This window comes from Eublepharis macularius, chromosome 4 (genome assembly GCF_028583425.1).
Source record: "Eublepharis macularius isolate TG4126 chromosome 4, MPM_Emac_v1.0, whole genome shotgun sequence".
In the NCBI taxonomy this organism is placed as follows: domain Eukaryota; kingdom Metazoa; phylum Chordata; class Lepidosauria; order Squamata; family Eublepharidae; genus Eublepharis; species Eublepharis macularius.
In genome coordinates this window covers 118,809,418-118,834,972 of record NC_072793.1, presented here as the reverse complement: position 1 = coordinate 118,834,972, position 25,555 = coordinate 118,809,418, and the positions used below count along the sequence as shown (strand labels likewise).

At 44.1% G+C, this 25,555-nt stretch overlaps 1 protein-coding gene across 22 annotated transcripts in view; it reads right to left on the bottom strand.

The window, feature by feature from the left end:
* Positions 1-13,894, bottom strand: part of SLMAP (sarcolemma associated protein) — a 205,777-nt gene extending 191,883 nt beyond the window's left edge. For 21 of the 22 annotated variants that reach the window (XM_054975444.1, XM_054975446.1, XM_054975461.1 and 18 more), the window contains exons 1-2: positions 13,812-13,894; positions 12,264-13,638 (exon numbers count right to left, since the gene is read on the bottom strand). In XM_054975444.1, coding sequence (XP_054831419.1) covers positions 12,264-12,461 — 198 coding nt within the window. In that variant the 5' untranslated portion in view covers positions 12,462-13,638; positions 13,812-13,894. The remainder of the gene's footprint in view (positions 1-12,263; positions 13,639-13,811) is intronic. The other variant, XM_054975445.1, reaches the window with a different exon arrangement.
* Positions 13,895-25,555: the final 11,661 nt, after the last annotated feature.

Genomic DNA, 25,555 nt, shown 5'->3' with positions numbered 1-25,555 from the left:
AGAGCAAGCATACTGAGAAAGCAGCTTCCCATGCCCCTGGACACTCTGACATGCAAACAGAAGGCTGGCAAGAGCCAGAGAGGCAAATATTTATCCTGCTGCCCTCACTCTATAGACACCAGCTGACCACACTGCACAGCCCATACTAGCCCCATCAGCCACAAAGGCTGACAGAAACAAATGTGGACTGACACATCCCACACCAGTCCCAACCAGGAAATTAGAATTTAGACAAGTCTTTTAAAGATTTTGATCAAGAAATCAAATTTACATCTTGCTTACATTTTACTCTTAAAGTCAGTTTGCCTCTGTACACTGAGTCCTATGTGTTTGCTCCAGTTTCAAACAAGACAAAATACATCCATGTGATGCAAGTTATGGATGCATACAACTTTTCTGAACCACCTAAGCAAGAACAATTTCTCATACATTAGGCCCACCAGTCTTGCTTTACAATTTGGCACTGATCCAAATTACAATTGCTTTGAAGCAAGCAGATCCAGAGGAGTTAGCCGTGTTAGTCTGTAGTAGCAAAATAGTCAAGAGTTCGGTAGCACCTTTAAGACTAATCAACTTTACTATAGCATAAGCTTTCGAGAACCAGAGATCTCTTCATCAGATGCAAGCAAGTTCTCATACGTGCTACAGTGTCATCATTATCACTTCAGCAGCAGTGACAGAGTCACATTCAATGCTCTGATAAGCAGAGTGGATTGATTTAAATCACTGGAGGAGGAAAGGATGGTTTAAATTACTGTCTAAATTAAAACTGTCATTCTATTTAAAAACTTCTCAAATAAACAATACACATTTATTACTATAGGAGATGAGAATGATATAAGCCACTTCGAGTATCCACTGGGGGAAAAGTTGGGTATAAATGAAGTAAATAAATAAATACAATGATAATCGTAAAAACATCCTATCAATGGCCCCTCTGTGCAGATAAAAATATTGACACAATGGAGCCATCTATACAAAGTTCTTCATGGCTTTGGCCCGGCATACCTACAGGACCGCCTCCCCTCTCTATGTTCCTCCACGGCAGCTTCGCTCATCTGAACAGGGTCTCCTGCAGGTGCCAGGCTGCACACAGGTGAAGTCAGCAGCAGCCCATAGATGGGCTTTCTCTGTGGTGGCCCCTATTCTGTGGAATGACCTGCCTGAGGAGGACCTTCCTGGCTTCCTGGCTTTTCGTAAACAATGCAAAACCGAACTATTCAAAAAGGCTTTTTACTCAAATGGGAGGGCTGTATTGTAGGGATGGGGTCTCAGGTGCTTCACTAACAAGTTGTGGATCATACACTTCATCACCATTTTTGCCTCATATATTATCTGCTGCTTTAAATATGTACTTCTATGTACCACCAGCGCTCCGTGTTGTCTAATGTGAGTCCTAGAATTATGTTCTGCTTCAGTATTTTTTCTACTCTGTATTGGATTCTTGCTAATACTATGTCTTTTAAACTTCTATTTACTCTATGGTATTGTTTATGTAATGTCCTTGATACTCATGTACTTGATACTGATTGTACTAATCTCATACTGTGTAATCCGCCTTGAGTCTCAGTGAGAAAGGTGGACTATAAATGACATAAATAAATTAGATGTTTCTACAAGCCTAGAAGAACCTTCAAATTTACAGGAAAATCTGATTTTTAAAAAATGGGGACAGTTAATTCCTCAAAAAAATAAACCACAAAGTTTCCATACATGTAGATGTTCCAAAGAAAAAAACCTGGGGAGGCATTTGAGATTGCTATAAAAACAGAAAGTATAAGAAAATAGGGGAGAAGAGCAGGTGGGCTGAGCAGACAAGGGGACTAAGAGGGGGGAAAGATTAGGGGGTGGTTGATAGGGGGTTGGGAAAAGCATGAGGGAGCAGGATGTGGGTGCCACAGAGAAGAAAGATTGGGTGGGTGGGCAAGAGGATGGGGAGGGGAGAGATCAGAACCTTGGCTGAAACCAGACCTTTGGTTACTCAACGTGAAGGGTCCTTCTCCTCTGACTGCAGGAGGACATCTTGGGTTGTTCCCTTTGCCCAATCAGGGAGGCAGGAAATTCAAAGTTGTTCCTCCTCTTCCTGTTGGCGCCCAGGATTGCCTCTTCCCTCCCAGTTCTGGGGACTCCACAAGCAGTGAAACTATGTTAACTCTATTCTCCTTAATGAAATAAATTCAGAGAAGAACATGGTAACAAACAACTGGAACAAGACAAGAAATGTTGCCCAGAGCATATGGTGTATAGAAGCGTAGAACACCGATAACAGTAAAAACAAGGTAAGCAGTTAAACTGAGACAATCAGTAATAGTAGTATAGCAGGAAGATAATGAGAGTACAGACGAGGAATTCGGGAGGGGCAAGATGTCCTCCTGCCATCAGAGGAAAAGGACCCTTCACAGTGAGTAACCAAATGTCCGTTCTCCCTCTGAGGTGGAGGACATCTTGGGTGCTCCCAAAGCAGTTATCCCAAAGAGGGTAGGAAGAGTTCCTCGTCTTGAACTATGTGTTGAAGAACTCTCCTTCCAAATGCTGCGTCTGCTGAATCGATGATATGTAGCTTATAGTGCTTGATGAATATTGAAATTGAGGACCAGGTAGCTGCTATGCAAACTTCATCTATGGAAGCGTTGTTAAACAGAGCTGCATTGGCAGCCGCGCTCCTGGCCAAGTGTGCAGTTATTCCAAGTGGAACCTCCCTGTTGCATGCCTTATAAGCTTCTGATATGCAAGATCTAATACTTCGGCCTATCGTGGATGAAGACATCTTCCCCCCCTGGTTAGGAGGAGATACATTGATGAAAAGAGAGTCTGTCTTTCTGAATGTCTCTGTCCTGGTCAGGTAGGTCTTGAGAGCTCTCCTAACATGCAGAGTGTGCCAGTCTCGCTCCCTAAGATGAGTTGGGTTGGGGCAGAAGGATGGAAGATAGATTTCTTGCATTCTATGAAATCTGGAGTTAACCTTTGGTAAAAAGGTAGGGTCAGTGCGAAGAATTACTTTGTCTCGATGGAAGATGCAAAGAGTAGGTTTAATAGACAAGGCTGCTAGCTCTGAAATCCTTCTGGCCGATGTAATTGCCACTAAGAATACGGTCTTTAGTTTCAGCCATTTCATCGAGACTCGTTGGAGTGGTTCGAAGGGGGGTTTCGTTAATGCTGACAGAATGACGTGAAGTCTCCAGGTGGGAAAACGATGTAGGGCAGGGGGGCTCAGGAGTGAGGCGCCCCTTAGAAAACGCTGGACGTGTGGGTGTCTAGAGACCTTGATGCCCTCTATTGGAGGAAGGACCAAGGTCAGAGCTGCTACCTACTTGCGTAGCGTGGCTAGTTTAAGACCCGAGTCAAGGCCCTCCTGCAGAAAGCCTAAAATCGTTGTCAAAGAGGGATGCACGGAATCGAGATGCTTTCTTCTGGTCCATCGAACGAAGGCCTTCCAGGATGCGTTATAGATTCTGATCGTCGACTTCCTCCTGGAAGCAAGTAGCGTGTTGATTACTTGTGGAGGATAGTCTAGACTGGCTAAAGTTCGCTGCTCAACCTCCAGGCAGTCAAGCACATCCAGTCTGGATGAGGGTGCCAGACTGGGCCCTGATGCAGGAGGTCCGGTATAGATGGAAGACGCATGGGTGAAGAGGTTGACAGCAATTGGATCATGGAGAACCATGGTCTCCGAGGCCACCATGGTGCCACCAGAATAATTTGTGCCTTTTGATCCAAGATTCTTCTGAGCACTCTGGGGATCAGGGGGATGGGCGGAAAGGCATACAGCAGCCCCTTGGGCCATGGGGAAGATAGGGCGTCTATCTGTTCGGCTTGGGAGGACAGATATCGGGAGAAGAATCTCGGGACTTGATGGTTGTTGGACATCGCAAACAGGTCCAGAATTGGAAATCCGAACTTGTTGGATATGTCCAGGAAAATCTCCTGCTTGAGGGCCCACTCCCCCGGGTGGATGGATTGTCTGCTCAGCCAGTCAGCTTGGGAGTTGACGGTGCCTTTCACGTGTTCTGCTTGTAGAGATGCCAGATGAGACTTGGCCCAGAACAGAATTCTTGTCGCCTCCCTGTGAAGCTGAGAGGATCAAGTTCCCCCTTGGTGGTCGATGTACGCTTTGGCAGCGATGTTTGTGCAAATCAAAATGTCCATATTGGTGACTTCCTTGGAGAAGTGAACAAGAGCTAGCCGGATCGCACGTATCTCCAAGAGGTTGATGGGTAGTCGTGATTCCTGGGGGGACCAGACGCCCTGAGCAGGGCGACCCGCCAGGACTGCCCCCCAGCCCGACAGACTGGCGTCTGTAAATAGTTGTATCCTGGGAGGGTTGAGAAACGACTTGCCCCGGCATAGATTGGATTTTTTGGTCCACCACCTGAGGCTGGTTTTGACTCTCGATGGAATTTTGAGTTGCCTGTCCACTCCCGCTACAATCAGCGACTGGAAGGGTCTGAGGAACGATAGGAGCTCTCGTGAACGAAGATGACCCCAGTCCAAGGCTTCGCAGTTGGCCACTAGTGTTCCCATCAGTTTGGACAGAGACGTTAATCAGGAGTGGAGGCTCCTGATGGTCAGGTTGGCCAGATCTTTTGTTTTTTTTAATCTTCTCCGGTGGAAGGTAAAATCGGCCTGTTGACGTGTCGATAATCAGGCCGAGGTGACACAGTCTCTGAGAAGGGACCAAGGAACACTTGGACATATTTATTAGAAAGCCGTGTTCTTGGAGGAGAAGGATTGTGGTCTTGGTGTTCTGTTCGGCATTTTCTCTGGAATCTGCCCTGAGAAGCAGGTCGTCCAGATAGGGATGGATATGAATCCCTTGTTCTCTGAGACGGACGATGGGGTTTATGAGAACCTTGGAGAAAACACGCGGGGCCGTTGCCAGACCAAAGGGTAAGGCCTTGAACTGGTAGTGGCAGTTGTCCAGGTGGAACCTTAGATAATGACGATGAGCTGGGTGGATTGGAATGTGTAGGTACGCCTCGGTAAGGTCTATGGACATGAGGAATTCTCCCTGTCTGAGGGCCTCTGAGATAGTCCTCATAGTCTCCATGCGAAAGTGTCTTAGCTTATGAAACGATTGACAAACTTTAAGTCCAGGATGGCTCTCCAGCCTCCGTTTCGCTTGGGTATCACGAAGAACAGTGAATAAACCCCCGAGCTCTGCTCTCCGGGGGGCACCCGCTCTATTGCTCTGATGTTTTGTAGATGTTGTATCGCTTGTAACGTAATCAGTCTTTTTTGGTGATTTTTTCGGAGAGGGGACGATAGGAAACGATCCGGTGGGTAGGATTTGAACTCTATTAAATAACCTTTTGAGACTACTTCTAAAGTCCATGCATCTGCTCGGGATGTCCGCCAGGTCTGTTGGAAACATTGTAGTCTTCCTCCCACCGGATCCGGAGGCGAGTCAGGCCTTCTGGCTGTTGCCCTCGAACTCCTGTCTTTCGCCCCTTGGCTGGTGAAATCTGTTGTTCCTGGGTCCAAAGTTATTTTTCTTAAAGTTGGCCCTGTTGTTGTTCCAGGAGGAGCACTTGTGGTCCTGACGGAATCTGGGTAAGGAATGGTGGGCCCGAAAGGGCTGGGAATTGAAGGGACGTCTGTCCAATTTTCTGACCGCTTTAGGAAGAGCTTTCTTCTTGTCCCTTGTTTCTACCAGGACCCTGTCAAGGGCTTCTCCGAAGAGCTTGTCACCGTGGAAGGGGTAAGCCATCATAATAAACTTGGAGCGTAAGTCCGCAGGCCAAGCTCTCAGCCAGAGGAGTCTTCTGGTGACTGTCGCCGAGGCTATGGCTCGAGAAGAAAAGGTTATTGCGTCGAGGGTGGCGTCTGCCGTGAACGTGGTCGCTTTCAGAATGCGACTTGTTCCTTCTAGTAGGCGTCTTTGATTGCTAGGCAGTAGTTGTATCAACTTGCAGAGCCAGACGACCGCCGCTCTTGACACGATAGAAGCAGTTGAAGAAGCTCTGATGGCCATAGCCACCGCCTCGTGGGCTCTACGCAGAGCAGCTTCTGCTTTTCTGTCCATATTGTCTTTCACTGACCCCTGGCCATCTTCTGACAGGAGGCCAGCGGATTGAATGGCAGCAACTGGAGCATCTATTTTCGGTACCTGCAATAACTCATTGGCATAGTTAGGCACAGCATACAATTTTTTGGCAATAGAAGAGTATTGTTTGGTAGCAGCTGGTGATGCCCACTCTGCTTTTAATTGCCTCTCAAAGTATTCGGGAAAAGGGAAAACCTTCTCGGGTTGTCAGCCCTTGGAAAAAACTCCTTACTCCCTGTAGGTCTGGAGGAAGCCTTGCCCGTCCTAATGGGGTCATCCTCCTCCCCTTTACATTTCTCTTGCAGATCTAGAGCAGCAAGGGCATTGGCCAAGAGGTATTGGTAATCTTCATGCTTAAAAAGTCTCTCAGATTGATCGGGCATGGTAACTTCCTCCTCTTCCTCTTCAGAGAGGAATTCCCCTTCTACCCCCTCTTCGCTCTCCGAGCTGGTCCCCCCTCCTAGACTATAAGTATGGGACACCCCTGGGACAGCCTTCTGAGCAGCCTTGGTGGGCCACTGATGAGTGGAATGGCGTAATTTTCTCGGGGGGGGGGATGGGGGGTGGAGGTAGATTCGCTTGCTGCTTCAAGAGGGGATTTACAATAATTATGGATTTCCTCTCTCATAGTTTGGCGAAGGAATGAGAGAAACTCGCCTGGCAACATGGGGCCGAGATCATTTGTGCCCTTACCAGCCGCCTGAGTGCTAGTACTAGGCGCTTGAGCATCTCCTGTCAGGCTGGAAGATAGTGAGGCACATTCTCCCGCCGGGAGGTTGGCCAGCAGGACGTCTGGAGCCGCTCGGGATTTGGCGCGAGCGCCATTGTTGTTTCCCGCCTGACCTTCGACCTCCGATCCAACGCGACTCCCATCTCCGGTGTTGGTATGGAGTGTCGATCCCGACTCTGCACGCTTCTGATGAGGCCTTTTTGATGACGTATGCGGCCTATGGGCCGGAAAGGTGCCGGGATTCCATTCCTGCCGCAAGGACAGGACGGTACCGGTAGGATCGGGCGTTAAAGCCGTCGCGGCGGCTGTTGGTGTTTGCTGTTCCTCCTCGTCCATGAAGCTGCCTTCTGAGTCTCTGGACTCAGTTTCGAACGCGTGGATGGAGGAAAATGGAGGAAAAAACAGCGAGATAAAAGGAGAAACAGCAAGAAGAGGACAGAATGGGAATTAATTTAGGGACAGGAAAGTAATGAGAATTCAGGAAGAGTAATAAGTCAGGAACACTAAGACAATACAAGTAAGAGATAAGGGAAAAGTGCAGTGGATCAGCAGAGAGCTGGAAAATCACGACTGCTCTCCCTGGAGGCAGGAAAGAACTGGGAGGGAAGAGGCAATCCTGGGCGCCAACAGGAAGAGGAGAAACAACTTTGAATTTCCTGCCTCCCTGATTGGGCAAAGGGAACAACCCAAGATGTCCTCCGCCTCAGAGGGAGAAAGAGCCAGAGAAAGAGGAAAGTGGGGATGAGCAGGACAGGAAATTACTTTTCCCCTCCCCCAGTGCCAGCCTTCAGCAAATTTTGTCAGGACTGACAGTTTTAGGTAGGTAGCCATGTTGGTCTGCAGTAGAACAGTAGGATTTGAGTCCAGTAGCAACTTAAAGGCCAAGAAGATTTTCAGGATATAAGCTTTTAAGTCTCAGATGTCTGAAGAAGGGAGCGCAGATGCTGGAAAGCATACTCCCTGAAAATCTTGTTGGTCTCTAAAGTGCCACTGGACTCAAATCTTGGGACTGAAAGTGAACCTCCTGGGACTTTCTCAGTCACAAATGCAAGTGCAAAGGTTAGATTGTTTCCCTCCTTTGCACCCCACCCCCAACCACAGAGGTAAGAGGCTTGGGCTGACCTAGCAGCATTTTCTAACCTCTAAAGGTGGCTGCAAAGGCAGAAAGAATTCAGCTGTCCTTAAGCAAGCTAAAATCAAGCCTCTGATTTAATGTTTTAAGGTAACGGATTTAAAACGTACTGTAAGTTTCTTAAATATTTATCTTACTTTTAGAAAATTATATGCATTGCATATACATAACTTGATACAAACAATCAGGACACCTAGATCCACCCCATGGTAACATCAAGACTACTGTAATGCACTTTACATTGATCTCCCCTCAAAGTCAACATAGAGAATGCAATTGGTGCAGAATGCCATGGCTCAGCTGCTTTTGGAAGCTAGACAGAGCATGCATATTATTCCCACTCTGCAGTCATTTCATTGACTGCCCATCAGTTACTGGGCTCAATTTAAAGTATCGGCAGACATACAAAGCCTTTCATGGCCTTAGTCCCTCATATCAGCAGGACCACAGCTTTTCCTGTGCTTCACGATGACAGCATTGCTCATCTGAAAAGAGTCTTCTGCAGATGTCAACCTGCAAATGGGTAAAATCAACAACTGCCCATGCACATGCTCTCTCTGTTTTGGCCCTGTTTATAGAACGGCCTGCCTGGTGAGGTCAGGAAGGCTTTCACTCTCCACCAACTACGCAAAACTGAATGATCCAAGAGAGCTTTTCTACACAGGTGATAGGGTTGCACCCTATAGAATGGTTTAGAAAGCTACTTGGATAAAAGTTTAGCACTGTGGTCTAGAAGGCTATGCATAGCTCATACTGCCTGTTGTAAGTGGGACCCTGCTATTTAATTTTTGCTTCACTTAATATATCATGTTAATACTTACGTTTTTGTTTCAGTTCTATTTTTAGATTGCCAGTTGATTCCAGATTTCTACAATACAAATCCTATTGTATTGTTCATTGGATGTCCCATCCTGTTGACTGCATTAACTTAAGCTGTGTAATCCACCTTGAGTCCCAGTGAAAAAGGTGGACTATAAATAACGTAAATAAAATAATAATAAATTTAAGACAACTTACTGCTTTTGATCCTCTACAGTCTGATATTATGACAGGTTTCTGTCAATAGGTGCTGACTGGATTAACACAAGATGCTTCTTTCCAGTGTTACTTTCCACTTAAGTTTACTTTTTCTTTTGCCATGTAAGTACCTTGTCTTGGTTCACCTTACTCCTCAAAAGTAAATAATCTCAACTAGAAGGAAAGACTGGTAGTAGTTACTGAGCAGATCATGAGTAAAAAGTCTCCAAGAGGGATAAGAAGATGACACTTGCGGCAATTTGCCAGTCTCTGGCACTCAGAAGCAAGCTATACCACAGCACAATACTTCATGTACTTATATGACAACTGATAAAGATGCTTTCCCCACAATTCTTTACAAAGAAAAGCAGCTTTTGCTAAAGTCATAAAAGGATTGTAAGTCCATTTGAGATTTTATGTGAGTGAATGAAGTACAGAACTGATTTTACCTCAGATGATTTTTAAAAGAGAAACTTGCTATAACTAAAGTTTAGATTTTTAAAAATGCACTATTTTAATCTACTCTGCTTGTAATATGCTGGGGTCTTCAACTAACATTTCTGGCAATGGAAACTAGGTACCTTATGATCGATGCCACCATGGAAGCTTGCTAGAAAAGGGCACTCCTCTCTACTGCCCTTCAGTGTCACCACTGTAAATGGCCAGAACAGCCAGTGCTACATCAACCAGCTCAGCAACTTTCATGTGGCACAAGGACCCAATATAATTCTAACTGGTTATATAAAGCTGCTATCACTAGCCTAGTTCTTCAGGCTGAGGAGCCTGTTGCACAAGATGAGCTGCTCTCTCACTGCCCATCCCCACATACCAGCCTGACTACCTGTCTGTCTGTTGGATCACCTTATCAGTTTGCTTATAGCATGCCAGCCCTGTTGTAACACATCCTATACACATGGCTCTGCTGATCTTCCTTCTAACCTTAAAGAGCAACTGGTTCTTAGACTAAAAGGTATATAACCTCCATTATGTTACACTGTATTAAACAGGGAAGTCCCATGGAGAATGCATGTGTAGCTGTATCCCAATTATTAAATTTCAGGCTAGAACAGGCATCTGGGATAGCCAGAAGAAGAAAACAGTTTGCATTGACAGCAGCTGTAGAGGAATGAAGAAAAGGAAGCACTAGGTCAGGCAAGCAGAGTAGCAAGTAGATGATCATTTTCTAAACAGTAGCTATCTTAAACCTGTACCTTTATTAAGTAATAATAAATCATTCTCAGTATTCCAGAATTGAAAAGTACAGGCAGTCATTCATACTCAAACACTGCAAAGCTATTTTTAAAGCTTGTTGCTGATGCTAAAAGTTAGTAATTATAAAAGTAAACTGTGGTTTAACACAATGGGAGATCTGAACAGACAATTTACAAAATGATCATCAATAATTATTCTTATGAAACACAGAAACAACAGCAGGCATGATAACAATAGTATGACATATGACAAGTACTGGACGGAACACTGACTGAACCTTAACTACTTTAGTCAACTACATCAAATTAACATCCGTGCTTTTTAATCTTGTAGAAATTTCTGCTGAGACTTGAACCAAATATTTAGTGTTGTGAGAAAACTTTCCTTGCCATACATACAAGGTACCCTACATAAAGTCCAATGAAATTAATGTTACGACGTAGTTTTATGAAATTCACCTTTCAACTTGTCCCATCATGTTTAGCTGTTGCACAACATATAGTAGGACTTCAGCATTTTAGCAGCTGACTACTTAATCTGGCACAGCACAGGCACAACAGAGTAGTTTTGCTAATACTTCAGAACACCATTCACCAAAACAGAAAATATATACCAAGCATGTACAGAAAAGAATCAACAGGTGATAAAGGCTTTAGAAGTAGGCACAGGAAAGCATATTGCTTTGATATGGTAATCGAAACATTTAGTTTAAATTAAATGTTTTATTTATAAGATCATAATTTAAAATTTGGACTGCTCAAGCAAAATTGGCTTGACTGTACCAGTTCAGTCCCTACTGGACAAAAGCAAGCACTACAAAGCCCCTCAACAGTTATCAACAGCTGTTCTGACTTGAGAGGCCCACTAAAGGTTAAAATGCCATACATTATGTGCTAACTCTATCCCACTTGTAAAAAAGATGTATTTTAAAAAAATCTCATTCTTCCATCCCTTCTGATATGATAGCAATCACTCAAAATATTTTATTCTGTTCAATACTGTACCAAGATAAACCACAGCATATTGGACAGCTTTATCCGTATGTATGTGTCAGCTGCTTAAAATTAAGTGTTCTGTCGTCAAAGCTGAAATACTCTTGCCAGAATATATAAATACCAAATAAGCCATACAAACCAAACACAGGCACATTGCTTTAGATCCACTTAACTGTACCTTGGAGGAAAGCTGGGGGTGAAGGGGGGAGACTATCTGCATTCATCCTGGGTTGAACAACTTTCTGTAAACCATTAGCTTGTTTGCCACAAAAAATAAGGCTTAAATTATTAAGGTTTCTGTTTCTTAGGAAAACTATTCAATTTAAGCACTGCATTTCTTGGCTGAAAAAGTAACATATAAGCAATCTTACTCCACTGCAGCATTCTATTTTGCACAACCAGAACGGCATCCAATTCCAAGCAATTTTTACCAACAGTTGGATTTAAAGGTAATTTCTACCTAGGGTAGGATATGACTATGTCATATCCTAAGTATTCAGATGGTGCAATAAGACTGGTGATTCAAGCATGGCAAAAAAAAAAAAACCAACTTGGTGTCAGAGTAATGTTGCTAGCACTAGTGTTTGAGAAAGGGTTGTGAGTGCCCTTACAAAAGCCACCCATCATTTTCACTGTCAGTCAATAACATGGGAACAGTGACTACATACCACATTTTGAACCCCGGCTCACACACAGTTCTGCTTTCTCCCACATTATCTGTACAACAACCTTGTGGGATTGGTAAGGCTAAGACTGGCTCCAAGCTCACCTAGTTAGTTTCATGGCTAAGTGGGGCCTAGAACATGGATCTTCACATTCCTAGACATTCTATCCACTATGCCACACTAACTCTCAAAAAGAATGGTAGACAAATAACTGCAATTACTATAATACAATTTGCTCACAAAAACATCACAAATTGATAAACAGTTCTAAAAATTCAGCCTCTATCTAAATTTTATCAACTGAATTAAAAGAGAAGACTAATACAATTTACTTCCTGTGTAGTCACAATCACTATTTTACAGCACAACTTCAGGTTAGTTCTAATTTACAAAGACTTGTCAAAGCAAAGATTGATAAAAAAAAAACATAGAGCTCATTACATATTCTGTGGAAAGCAAAATGCCTTACCTTTCCTGTCTTGTGGTCAAACCAGACAAGAGCATGGTTCCTTGACAGGACTTTACAGTCAAAGGTAGCATTGTTCTGAGCTGGTCGACATCGAGCCACTGAGCGGCCAATTTTGACAGGCTCATCCAGGTAGACATGACGTTCTTGAAATGGGTGAGAGTTCGGGCGGCAAGTGAAGATAGCCAAGGCTGAAGGCATTGAGGCCAGATATGTGATGCCACACCAACCGGGAAAGAAGAGAAACTCTTCTTGATCCAAGCCACCCTCCACAGTTGATAAGCAAAATTCCTACTGCACTTTACATTAAAGCAGGGCAACCATTACCAGCAAGTGAGATCTAACAATTTATAGCTTCAGTGTGTGAACTAATCCTGGCAATAATCCAGTAAAAAAGCTCCATTGTTTCCTTTAATAAAGCCTGTGGTAAATCTAAGAAGTTCCACTTTAATCCATACTTCTCATGAATATGAACAGGCATCTGATGCCTCACAGGAGAAACAGAACTTGTTAAATTAAGGTGGGGACAGCTATAAATCCAAGTGGATGACTCACACCCAAATACTTGTTTGGGATGTAATTGATTCTGTTCCGTAAACACTGCCTAAGATTTTTCCTCAATATAGACAAACCATGAAAGATTGAGGGAATCGGAAACCAAGTCAAGCGATTTACAAGAGTGAAGTATGAACTGGAGAATGACCAAGAAGCCCTTCTGACAAGAACAGTCTAACAGATCCACTAGTAAATCTAGGGTTCATCTTCTTCAGACATCAATGCAAAGTCAGGAATGGAATGATGAGCAGGTTCACTGCCCCCTCAGCAGACACCTCAGGCCCTGTCTTGAATTGTCAAAGGAGCCAAGCAAACAACGAATCTGATCATTAACAGAACAGAATTGTATCCTCCTTCCCCAAAGACCTACGGGTCAATAAACGTATCCAAGTCATTGAATAAAAGGTGTTTTTTTCCAACCGACTGGAAGAACTGGCAGCAAGTTGGGCCAGGTGAGGTCGGCCGAGGGAAGTTGAAGCGCTGTGGTATCTTCAGTGATGGTCTCAGGCGTTGCAGATGACTTATCGCTAAAAGGGCTCTCTGAGGAGGGTCTTGGCGCAGAGATGAAGGAGCTCTCCCCTAGGAGGAGGAAGGGGGGCTGCCCGGTGAAGGCCAATGAAGGCTCCGGCGCAGCTCGCTCAGTGACTCTGCAGGTGGCCGACACCGAGGACCTCGTTCCCTCCTTCCTCTCTTGAGGAGGGGCGCCTTTCGCTTGCCTAGAGCTCAGCCCCGTTCCCGCCGAGGAAGAGGCCTGGAGGCCGGGCGCCTTCCGATCGCTGCCTCCCTCTCAGTCGGCCGCCGACAGCGAAAACTTTCCCAGGACCTGTGAAATCAAAACAAACCCGGTCAGCCTGCGGGCTCAGGCGGGGCCCCGGTTCAACCGCTTCTAGGCAGCCGCGGGCTCCTCAGCTCGGCAGCAGCGCGCAAGGCGAAAGGACAGCCAGGCGGGACGAGGCACGGAGCACCCCTCCCTAGCCGCCTGCCTCCCACTCTTACCTTCCCAGCAGGAGCCGCCATAGTGACTGGAAACCTACCCGGTGTAGCTGCAGCAGCAGCCGCGCTGCCGGGGAGGGGGGAAGGGAACGAGGGGGAGGAGCCGCCTCGCGATGGGCCTGACCAAGAGAAAGGCTGAAGGCCGCCCATCCGCTTCTACGCAGGCGCCTGCCCGTCGACTTCCAAAACACGCAAGGGCGGTACATGCGCAGAGGAAGGAGTGAAGTTTTTCGCTTTCCCTGGCTGTAGGTGCTGCCCTTACTGAAAATTTGGCCTGGTCGCTCTCCTTCCGGGTACCGAAAGTGGTCGGGATGGAGCGAAAAATTTAAGTCCTGTCAGATAGTGCAAGTTCCTTAATAGGGAGGGAAAGGGAATAAGAAACTAGGAATGAAAACAGATCTGGAATGGAAGTGTGGGATGATGAAATAGACCCACTGTTTACCGAAAAAAAGTGAGTGTCAGAAGTCACTAAATAGAAAAAGGAAGAGCTTTTTTTTCCAAGGAAAAAAATTGCCCCGTAGAACATAATGGGAATACCGTGTTTCATAACGTCGTGGCTGTGTAACAGCCACCACAGGCAGCACGATCCTAAACACTTTTACTCAGAATTAAGTCCTACCCAGTTCCATGGGATTTACTCCCAAGTGTGTGCAGTCTTTGTTTTAGCTACTGTAAGATGAATGCAGAAGTGGGCCTTCTGTTTTCAAATGTTCTGAGGGTGAAATTTAGAGATATGGGGAAAACACCAGGGACTATGCTAAACTTTTAAATCTACCTCCATGAGCACCTATAAGGACTAAAAAAATAGCAAGGCCAAATGCAAACTGTTACACAGAACTACAGATTCCAAGGATGGAGGATTACTGACCAGGAACAAGTACTTTCCATTCAGTACTTTCACTTCAGTCAGACTTCAGGCCTGGCTTTGAGAATGAAGCACTCTTGATTGCCTCCTGGAAGAATAGAGGGAGTGTGACCCTGCTGATTCTCTTGGGCCACTATCCTTGACTTTGATATACTTTGGGGGCATTCAGGATAAGGCTTTATAATGATTCTGATCCATCCCAATCATAATTCCCAGGAAAATAACAACAACAACAACGTTCAATATACTGCCCTTCAGGACAACTTAATGTCCACTCAGAGCGGTTTACAAAGTATGCCATTATCCCCACAACAAAACACCCTGTGAGGTGGGTGGGGCTGAGAGAGCTAGAAGCTGTGACTGACCTATGGTCACCCAGCTGGCTTCAAGTGGAGGAGTGGGGAATCAAACCTGGCTCTCCAGATTAGAGTCCCGCTCTCTTAACCACTACACCAAACTGGCTCTTGTTAGAAGGCTATTGTTCCTTTCTATAATTTTTCCCATGGAAGTAAGTTGTTTAATGTGTGCATGAAGCTTCTAGAGTGGTTTTATAGAGTAATGGAATAGATTGTGTACACTGTGCACACAATGGAGTAGAATGTGTGCACTTTCAGAAGTAAGCCCTACTAAGTTCAGTGGGAGTTAGCAGAGAGGTTTCAAACAATAGCAACCCAAGGATGATCATTTTAATTTAATTTTCTTTTTTGCAGAAACCCTAACCCTCCCCACCCTCACTGCCAGTCAGACAACCCTTTTCAGTCTGTACATAAGGAGCCACACATGTCACAAGGGGGTCTTCATCCTCTTGCATGCTCAGTACAAAGAACCGTATCAGCTATATTTTTATTGCAAGTTTGTGTAAAATGTCTATATGTATATAGACTATATGAGGCCTACAAGTTGAGGCTTCAGAAGATGACTGATTCTATAGGGCCACAACTCAAAAGATCCAAATTCTCATCCATATCACCCCTTGATCCAAATTCTCATTATCACCCCTTGATTTGCACTGAAGACAGCAGGTCAATCACTTTTAGCTAGATGCGAGCTAAACAGGTGGAGGGAAAGTCTGTGGCAAAAAAAAATGGAGCTCATAGAAATGACATACTAAACCTGAACTTCTTATATTTAACTAAGAACCACACTTGATTCTTACTAAATCTGAATTCAGGGTGGCTGTACTCTGTGCTGAAAGCCTTTGCACTGGAAAGCAGAGTGAAAACCAGTTCTTCTTTATACTGAAGTGACTATGATGGCTGCATTAGGACTACAGTGCCACTTGATCAATTAGAGTTCCTCTGTTTAAGCTGTTGGTTCCCAAAGACCAATTAGCACATTATCTGGTTAGTGCTTCAAGATGATCTGGAAGCTAGGTGAACACTGATAGCAGCAACTTTATGAGCTCTCATCCTTTGAAACAGAAAGAATCTGATTCTGTCCCATTCCCCTGAGGCAGTGTCCCCACCCTCATTCAAAGAAGTTGAAAGGATGTCTTCAAATATACCTGGAGCAGGAAATCAGCCAGAGAAGTAACTGGGCCTTTGAATGACCAAGGAATAAAAGGATTGCTAAAGGAAGATGGGGAGATGGCAGAGAACCTAAATAAATTACTTGCATCTGTATTCACTGTGCAAAGTGTGGGACATAAACCTATGCCACAGCCATGATTTTCAAGAAGGGAGACTGAAGACCTGAGCCGAACAGCAGTGATGAGAGGTGAAGTTCTAGATATATTGGGGAAATTTTAAATCAATAAGTCTTCAGAGGGTTGGACTAGATGACTCTAGAGGTATCTTCCAACCCTATGATTCTATTATTCACGTCCTGGTGGCATATACCCAAGAGTTCTTAGAGAACTCACATGTGAGATTTTTGATCTACTAACCCGTAGATGCAACTTGGTGCTAAACTCAGCTACTATCCCAGAAGACTGGAAAGTAGAAAATTTTACACAGCAGCAGTGAAGAAGGCAAACTATATTCTGGAGATTTCTAGTTACTGAATCTCAAGAAGGCCATTGAAGAGGTGGAAAAAGTACAGGAGAAGGCAACCAGATGATTAAGGGGTCAGAGTATCTTTCCTAGGAGAAAAGTCTGAAGAGTCTGAGACTTTTCAGTTTAGAAAAGAGATGACTAACAGGAGAGATGATCGAGGTTTAAAAAATTATGCATGGGGTTGAGAGTTGACAGAGAACTGTTCTTTCCTCTCTCAAAATACTAGAACTCAAGAGCATCTAATGAAGTTGATGGGCAGTTGGTTTGAGATGAACAAAAAGAAATACTTTACACAAGTGCTTCAAAAGTAGAATTTTCTGTCAAAGGATGTAGCTACGGTGATAGGCATGGTGGCATCATGCAATCTTATTTCTCCCTTCTGTACCTTTTCAAATGCCAAAATTGGCTGTTTCAGCACTTGAAAAGGTGTGAGGGAGAACAGGATCATATGGTGCTGCTGCGCCGTAGGCCTGAGCATGGCAATTTTTGAACAGCTATATCTCTAAAATTGTGGTGACCACAGGTTGGACCCATTGCAAATGTAAATTGTAGTTTGGCTCTAAGACGAGATGGTGGACTAGATGGAGCAGAGCTCTTCCTATATTCTTATATCTTCTCCAGGATTGCAAGGACACAATCTGGCAGTGACAACAAAAAACACAGTTTCTGTATTTCTATCTAGACCTAGCCAGGGTAGTTTAGTAGTTGAGATATCAGAGTAGGATGTGGAAGACCAGGGTTCAAATCCCTACTTTGCCATGGAAGTTTGCTGCATGATTTTGGGCCAGTCACATAGCCTAGCTTACTTCACAGGTAGCTCATCAATAAATCACTAGTAAAGGAGAGGTGTTAATGGATAGGGAGCTGAGGAAGTGTTTCTCAAAGTCAGCAACGAAAAGTTTGCATACAGACCTATTTGGTGCTACTCCCCTACTCCCATTTTTCTGTATCCTGGCATAACCCTAGCTATCTGGCATACATTTCTGTGGCTCTAAGGTGAATAACTACCTAGCAGCAACTTGGCCTTTAAAAGAACACTTCCATTGTATTTCTATTGCATTGAGTTCTCTAATATTTACAAAATTATCAGGATTTGTCATTAATCTCATTAATTTACTGGAGATGTTGCAGTGGTACATTTTGTATTATATGCTTTTGTATTATGCATTTATTTCTGTCTTTGTTAAATACATTATCATGCACAAACAGGTGTGCTTGCATTTGTGAAAGAGTCCAGTTCTGTGAATGCTCATGTGTTAATTGCGTAATTATACTTATGTGTTAATTGCATAACTATTCCTGCAAGTGCAATTCCCCTGCTTCAAAAGGTTCATGTGCAAAAGTAAAGCTCTGCAATCGCTTCTGAATGTATGTATTCAGAAGCAAATCTACTGAGTTCAATAGGACTTACTCCCTATTAAGTAGGTTAATATTTCAGCTATCATTCTTTAAGTAGCAACTTTTAAAATCATTATTTTTAAGCAAAATAAAACATTATGCATAAAATCAATATAGCTTTTTTAAAAGGGGAGTTCAGAGGAATTTGGAGGTCTATATTCTGTTGCCAGGAAAGCAAATGAGCGTAAGTTAATTTATGTTCATGTATGTACGTATCTATCTGTACATGCATGCAAATACAGAACCTGATTTATGGAAATGTCTGTTTTTGTTCTAGGGATGGACAGAGGTGAATATTATTTAACAGATGTTATCTTTTGCATCTCCAGTACCTGCATGCCGTGATTAGATGGCCAATGGGACTTGCTCTGGAAAGGTTGTCACACATCTCAGTAAGTACATGGTAGACATAGTATGCAAGATCAGAAGACTCAATTGAACACTTGGGGTTAGGAATTGCACTTTGTGTTATGACAAACAAGCATTGCGAAAGCATGTAAAAGACATGCTATATACATTTTAAACAAGGGTGGAAGAGGAGATGAGAGAACTAAGTATATACATTTCTCAGTTATGTATTTTTATTCTTTAAGGACATTACAGGCATCACTGTAGAATTAGAAAGACCTGCAATTTGGTTTGGTAATCCTTTTAAAATGCGAAATTCCACCTGATTTGGTGGAATTCAAGATTACCAGACTGAAAAGGGGATACTGAATCAGATTCAGTATTCCTGAACTGAAGTTTACTTAATAAGTTCTGTTTAATTTGGTAAACTTCAATAACCATGGTTGGGCTGTTCCTTTGCTAAGGAACAGTGATTCCCGCCCTTTTTTCCCAGAGGGGAGGGGGGAGTGTGACAGACACAGAAAGGAGAGGGAATGAGGAAAGGAGGGGAGTAGTGGCCAATCCTTGCAAGAACTCTCCTTGCAAGGATACCTCGCTCTCACTTTCAGCCTGAGGCCAAATGGGATCCATCTTATGCAACTGTGCTTGCTTGCCGTTGCCTTGTGCTTGTGATAGGGCACTGCTTGGTTCTGTTCTGATGTGCGCCCCCACTGGCTGAACCCAGTGCCTGGCTGCTGTGAATGACACTGGTTCTTTTGGGCTAAGTTGCAAGACTGTCCGTTGCTTCAGTTTGGTTTGGGTGGAATGGATGTGATTCTCAAGTGTGAAGTTGGTCCTCATAAGGAACAATAGAGAGTGGCTGGGCAGCTTGCTCAGGGGGTGCTGAGGTTTTTGGGAAGGCCATCAGTTTGGTTCTGCTGGGCTTTCCCAGGAATGACCTTGCATTTGGGAGTGTGCCTTGGCTGTGGCAGCCTTGCTCCTGTAGCTTAGTAGTTAAGTGGGTGGGGTCTGACCCAGCACTCTGCTGGTTTGACTCCCACTACTGCAGTGAACTCTGCAGGTGGCCCCCTGCTCAGGGGGCACATGGGTTTTGAGGATTGGGCATCAATTTGGTTCTCTTGGACTTCCTCAGAGATGGGCTTGCAGTTGGGAGCGTACCTCAACTGTGGCATCCTTTCCCTGCGTGTATGTGCCCCAAGAACCAGCTTGGAAAATTTCCCATCATTGGGAAGAATGGAGAGTGGCTGTGGGCAGCTTGTTCGGGGCACTTGGGTAGTGGAGGGGCTTCAGTTTGGTTCTGTTAGTCTTTCTGTGTGTGGATCTTGCATTTGGGAGTGTGCCTTTGGCCATGGCAGCCTTGCTCCATGTGTTTCTTCAGTGGGAGTCAGCTTGGACTTTCCCCCCACAGTAGGAACAAATGAAGTGGCTGGAAGCACCTTATTCAGGGGCCCAAGAATTGGACCCCAGGGTCCAATCTTCCTGAAAATTGGTGGTTCTTTAGAAGATAGTCAGTAGTAAGTTCCCTGCAAATTTGGTGGACTTTGCTTGCAAAGTGCCACCCCCAGCCCTTTGAATAGCCACCAGATAGTTTTCCCAATAGGAAATAATGAAGAATGGCTGGGGTCACCTTATTTGGGGAGCCAATCTTTATGAAACGTGGAGGATCTTTAGAGGACCATTGAGAGTTGGTTTCCTGCAAATGTGGTTAAGTTTAGTCAAACAGTAACACCTTCCCAGGCCACCAGATAGCCCGGAATTGCATTTCCCATAGGAAACAATGGCCAAATTTTAACTAATTTGCTCTGTATTACTGAACCAAACTAGAGAATCAATTTGGCAATCAGGAATTATTGAATTTTTTCTCTAGTTCAGTATTACCAAACTGAATTTACTGAATTTTTTTTTGCATACTCATAGATAGGGTTGCCAGGGACCTGGAGTCCCTTGACAGGAGATGCCCAGGTCCCTGGACTCTCCTGGCGGGGGACTGGAAGCTGGCACTTACCCCGGCTTTCTTCTTCGCGCGTGCGCTCCCAGCTTGCATGATGATGTCACTTGCGGGAGTGACATCATCATGCGGGGGGTCAAAGGGCACCCCCGGGTCAAAAGGGGCCTTTCTCCTTGCTGGCATGGGATACTCTCACTGCAACCGCAGCCTTCTCTTGCCGCCACCACCATGGCATGCTCTCGTTTGGCACAAAGGGGCAACGGTGGCGGCAAGAGCAGGTGGTGGCCCATTCTCACGGCGCAGGAGTGCAAAACCCCTGCCTGGGGGTGTGCTGCGCTGTCCAGGGAGAGGGCGACCCAGGGAGCGCACCCCCCCCCGCTGGCCAAGTAAGTGGGCGCGGGGGGGGGGGAACGGTGGGATCAGGGGATTCCTACTTCTACAGACCTGTTCTGTATTGAGAATGGCAGAAGATGGTGCGAAAGAGTTCCTCTAAATCATTTGCCTCTTTGATAAATTAACTTCTTAAGTGATTCATGAAATGATTCACTTTATTGAGAAAACAAATACCACAAAACAAGGTTGACAAGGTGGCAGATGAATTATACATCATTTTTAAAAAGTGTGTCCTGGCCTGGATAGTCCAGATAAGCCTGCTCTCATCAAATCTTGGAAGCTAAGCAGGGTTGGCCTTGGTTAGTAATTGGATGGGAGACAGATAATGACAAAGGCAGGTAATGGCAAACCACTTCTGCAAAGACAGCTAATAACAAACTACTTCTGTTAGTCTCTTGCTTTGAAAACCCCAGCAGGGCTTGCCGTAAGTCAGCTATGACTTGATGGCACTTTCCACCACCACCAAAGAATAGTACCTCGTTTGTGGCATGGTGACAGCACAAATGAACTCTTTAATTGTAGCCATACTGTAAGTCTCATTATCTCTTTACTTGTCTTGGAAATATTTATTTAGATATTTATTCCCTGCTTTTCTACATAATTCCAGTTCAAAGCAGTTCACAAGATCATTCTCCCATCCTCACAACAGCACTGTGAGGTGGGTTAGGCTAAGAGAGAGAGTGACTGGCCCAAAGTCATACAATGAGCTTCCATGGCAGGATGGGTTTACCAGATCCTAGCCCAGTAATCTAACTACTACACTATGCTGGCACTCTGTATGCTACCCATTCATAACTATATTAAGATCCTAGATTTTTCATTTACAATCTTTGAATAGTTGGCTGAGATGTCAGCCGGTGATCTGGGCTGCTCGTGCCACAACAGGACAAGGCTAACTTATTATGCAGTGTCTTTATAATGTGCCCTATAATATAATAAATACCCTGGAGGTAGTTTTGCCATTTGTTTATTGAGCTGGTTACAAATAGCCACAGACAGACAGGAGTATACAACTGCCAGGCTCATTCACCTTCAGGCATTTTTTAGGTAAGCTGCAAACTCCTCCATCTGTACTTGCAGCTCCCCTGCTACATTTTCACTATCCAAAATGGGGAAGATCATAATATTGCATAAAATTAGAATAATTTTAAGTTTGTTTTTAGAATGTCTCTTCTCAGCCCAGGAATTTTTTCACATAAATAAACAAAGGAAGATTGATGTATCCATCGGATTCAATTCTATAACTATAATAAATGGGAAGTACCCCACCTGTCCTCCCTGAATTGTACCCTGGGATCACAGAATGTGGTATGATCAATAGTATCAAATGCTTAACATGATCCAATTGAAAACAATAGCATGAAATGCAGCAGAAAGAACCTTAATGTGAACAGAGATATCTTTTGAATTGGCCAGGAAAAGGAATTAGAAATCTGGGGGACAGTAATAATGTCAAGAAGAGAACTAAGCACAATATCATAGAGAGAGAGAATATACACTCAGAGGTGAAGGAGATGGAACTCAGTTGGAAAAAGCAGTTAAGGGTTTTTTTTCTTGTTTCAAGGAGAGGTCTGAAAGCACTTGAAAGACCAAGGATGAAGACTAGAAAAAGAAGAAAATGAGGGAGGATATAGAAACTAAAATGTGTTAAGATCAAGGAAGGGGCTTTAGGATTGCAGGTGAAGAGATGCTAGTAGAAGAAATAAATGGACTAGAGTGATTGATAGAAATTCAAAACAGACCTTGACAATTTCCTTTTTAAAGACTGTGGAATCTTTGGTTGAGAGGGATGGAGGTGCTTAATAGTAAGAATCAAAAAATAATAATAAAGATTTACAAATACATTAGAGAATATAATATTAATATCTTGGTAGGTCTAAACTTAGGGGTAAAAGGAATGGAAATTTAAAGGAAGCATGCTTACACTCATAGAATCAATTTTAAAACTCTTGGAATAGTAATCCATTATTTGTGTAGAGCATAGCTCATATAATAAAGTTGTGGCAATATTTTAAAAGCCTACATATAAATAGCTATAAATCATGATGTTTGAAATGCAGAATTATCTTGCATATGACTTGAGGCAAATCAATGGCCCAGAAGGGAATGCTGAATTTAGGCAATAATTTATGGAAAGTTATGCAATATATACAACTAGTTCTGACTGAACTAATCTGCTTAGTCTTGCCTGGCATGTTGCCCCAGTGATTATCAGCATTTTTGCCAGGCAAACCTCCCATCATCCTTTCATAAAACACACTAGAATAAATGCACGCGTAGAAATGCTGTAGGAAGGAGACAAAGCCATCAAGGTTTACAAAATGCCAGCATATATCCTGTTATACTGGTACACAGAAAAAGTAAGGTAGTTCAAAACATATTGGTGTAGTGGTTAAGAGCAATAGGACTCTAATCTGGAGAGCTGGGTTTGATTCCTCACTCCTCCACTTGAAGCCAGCTGGGTGATCTTGGATCAGTCACAGCTTCGAGGAGCTCTCTCAGCCCCACCCACCTCACAGGGTGTTTTGCTGTGGGGATAATAATAATATACTTTGTAAACCGCTCTGAGTGGGTGTTAAATTGTCCTGAAGAGTGGTATAAATCAATTTTTTTTAAGTGTTGGTCAAAATCAAAATTATGATAACCAAGAAAGCATAGTTTAATTTAAAATAGAAAAATAAGCTCTTCTGTAGACCATCATCCTATAATTAAACTTATTTATTAGCGGGGGAGGGAAAGATATAAAAAAGAGGGGAAATGCTAGATGTGAACTTTTTTCAGTTGTTTCCTGAAGTGTGGTATAGAAAGGAAATCTGGGGAACAACTGGGGAAAAAATCACAAAATATTTTTTTCAGAATACTGGATGAGATACTCTTCAAATCAATGTACTAAAATAATGCAGTGCAATACCCACTTCCCTGAGCAACAAGAAGATCGTCGTCGTCCTTCTGTGCAGCCCCACATTGGGACTGCGCAGGCGCAGGCCAGCCGCGGAAAAGAGGTGACGGGGTATGAAGACTCACCACATCGTTGTCAATCAGAACCGGTCTGGATGGCGTACCGGGCCGCACAGTTGGAGCCGGGGATGGTGCACGGCTTTTAGTTTTCGACTTGGCCTTGGCCTTTTTAGGCGGGGGCTCCGAAGAAGCCTCTGCAGCCGAAGCTTTAGACGAGGGCTTCGATGACGGCTTCGATGAGGAACGCTTCTTAGCCTTCCGGCTAGAAGGACGATCCACGGAACCGGAGTCAGATCGGCCCTCCGGAACGGGTTGCCCCGTCGGTTCCGAGGGGAGCAGCTCCAGCGATTTTCGAGACGGTGCCAGTGAAGGAGCGGCGGAGCGGGGCCTATCTCCCGATGAACCCGATGGCTTGGGGGGGAGAAGGTTGGCATCCCACAAGAAGGCACGGAGTCTGGCCTTCCGATCGCTCCTTGCTTTCGGGGTGAAAGACATAGACACCGCACAACGCTCCACAATGTGCCCCTCGTCCAGGCAGATGAGACAGAGCTCATGGCCATCCGAGTGGGTCATCTTCGTGCTGCACTTCAGACATTTTTTAAATAAGGCTGTCTGAGACATTTCGAATGATATTTTCCGCCAGATGGACACAGGAAAATATCGAACAGCACAAGAAAACGACGAATAAACTCCGAAGAGACGCTGAGAGACAAATAACACTAGAACAAGAAGAACCTTTTCGATGGCGGCGAAAAAGGAACTGAGGGAATGCCGGGGACGTTCGGATATATATATACATTCAAAATTGGCGGGAACACCGGCGCGCATGCACGGTGGATCCAAACGTCCCCTTCACATCTCTAAAAGCTAGAAAAATCTTTTCCGCAGCTGGCCTGCGCCTGCGCAGTCCCAATGTGTGTCTGCACAGAAGAGACTCGACGATCAACAGTTACAGGTGAGAAACCCTGTTTTTCCAGGAACTTCCAGATTTGGTTTCTTTTGGATAAGAGAGCAGTGGAGTCTTATTGTGCCACAAAAATGTTATTTTGTTTATGGTTTTATTATTGTTTGCTTTATTATACATATAGAGATGGATGGGGACAAAGCAGCATTCATAAACAGCAGCAGATCCATTATAGCAGCAAATCCCCCAGGAGAAAGGCTGCTCTGTACCATAGTTCTTCACCTTACAGCCAATTCACATCTCTTTTCTGCCTTTCCCAAACTGCACGCTGTTTGTTTTCCCCCATACAAGTTCACATACCTACCTATCTCCTCAGCTGGAAGAATGAGTATCTCTAAACTCTGATGGGTCTCTAAACATTAAAACTAATCTAAGAATTAGCTCTTGTTAAGAAAGCATCTGTTATTCAGAAACATGAATATTCTTTAATTGTATGCCCTGAATCCTAATGTGTAATAAAGCAGCTGCAGGGCCCCCCAATATAGATCAAGGATGCAATGCTAGGGAAGGGAGGGGGGCTTATATCTGCCCTGAAACAGAAAAGACAGACAAAATATGGATACCTTTCCCTATCCTTTACCAATCATTACATGTAGTGTAGCCTAACACCCAAAATTAAAAGTAGTAATGTAACAATAGCATGAGAAGTAACAATAGCATGAGTTAGTGTTACAGATTTTCTTCAGATATTTGGTCTGATCTGGGAATCTATAAAGTATGTTAATATGGCTCCTCTTGTTGCTCACTTGCCTCAGATTCTTTTGGGGGAGTTTGCACTAAATAAAATAAATGTATGAATATTTGAAAACACACAATTAAGGAGTAAACTAATATATTAAAGAGTTGAGAAATCTGTTGCAGTTCATGCAAACTTTAAGT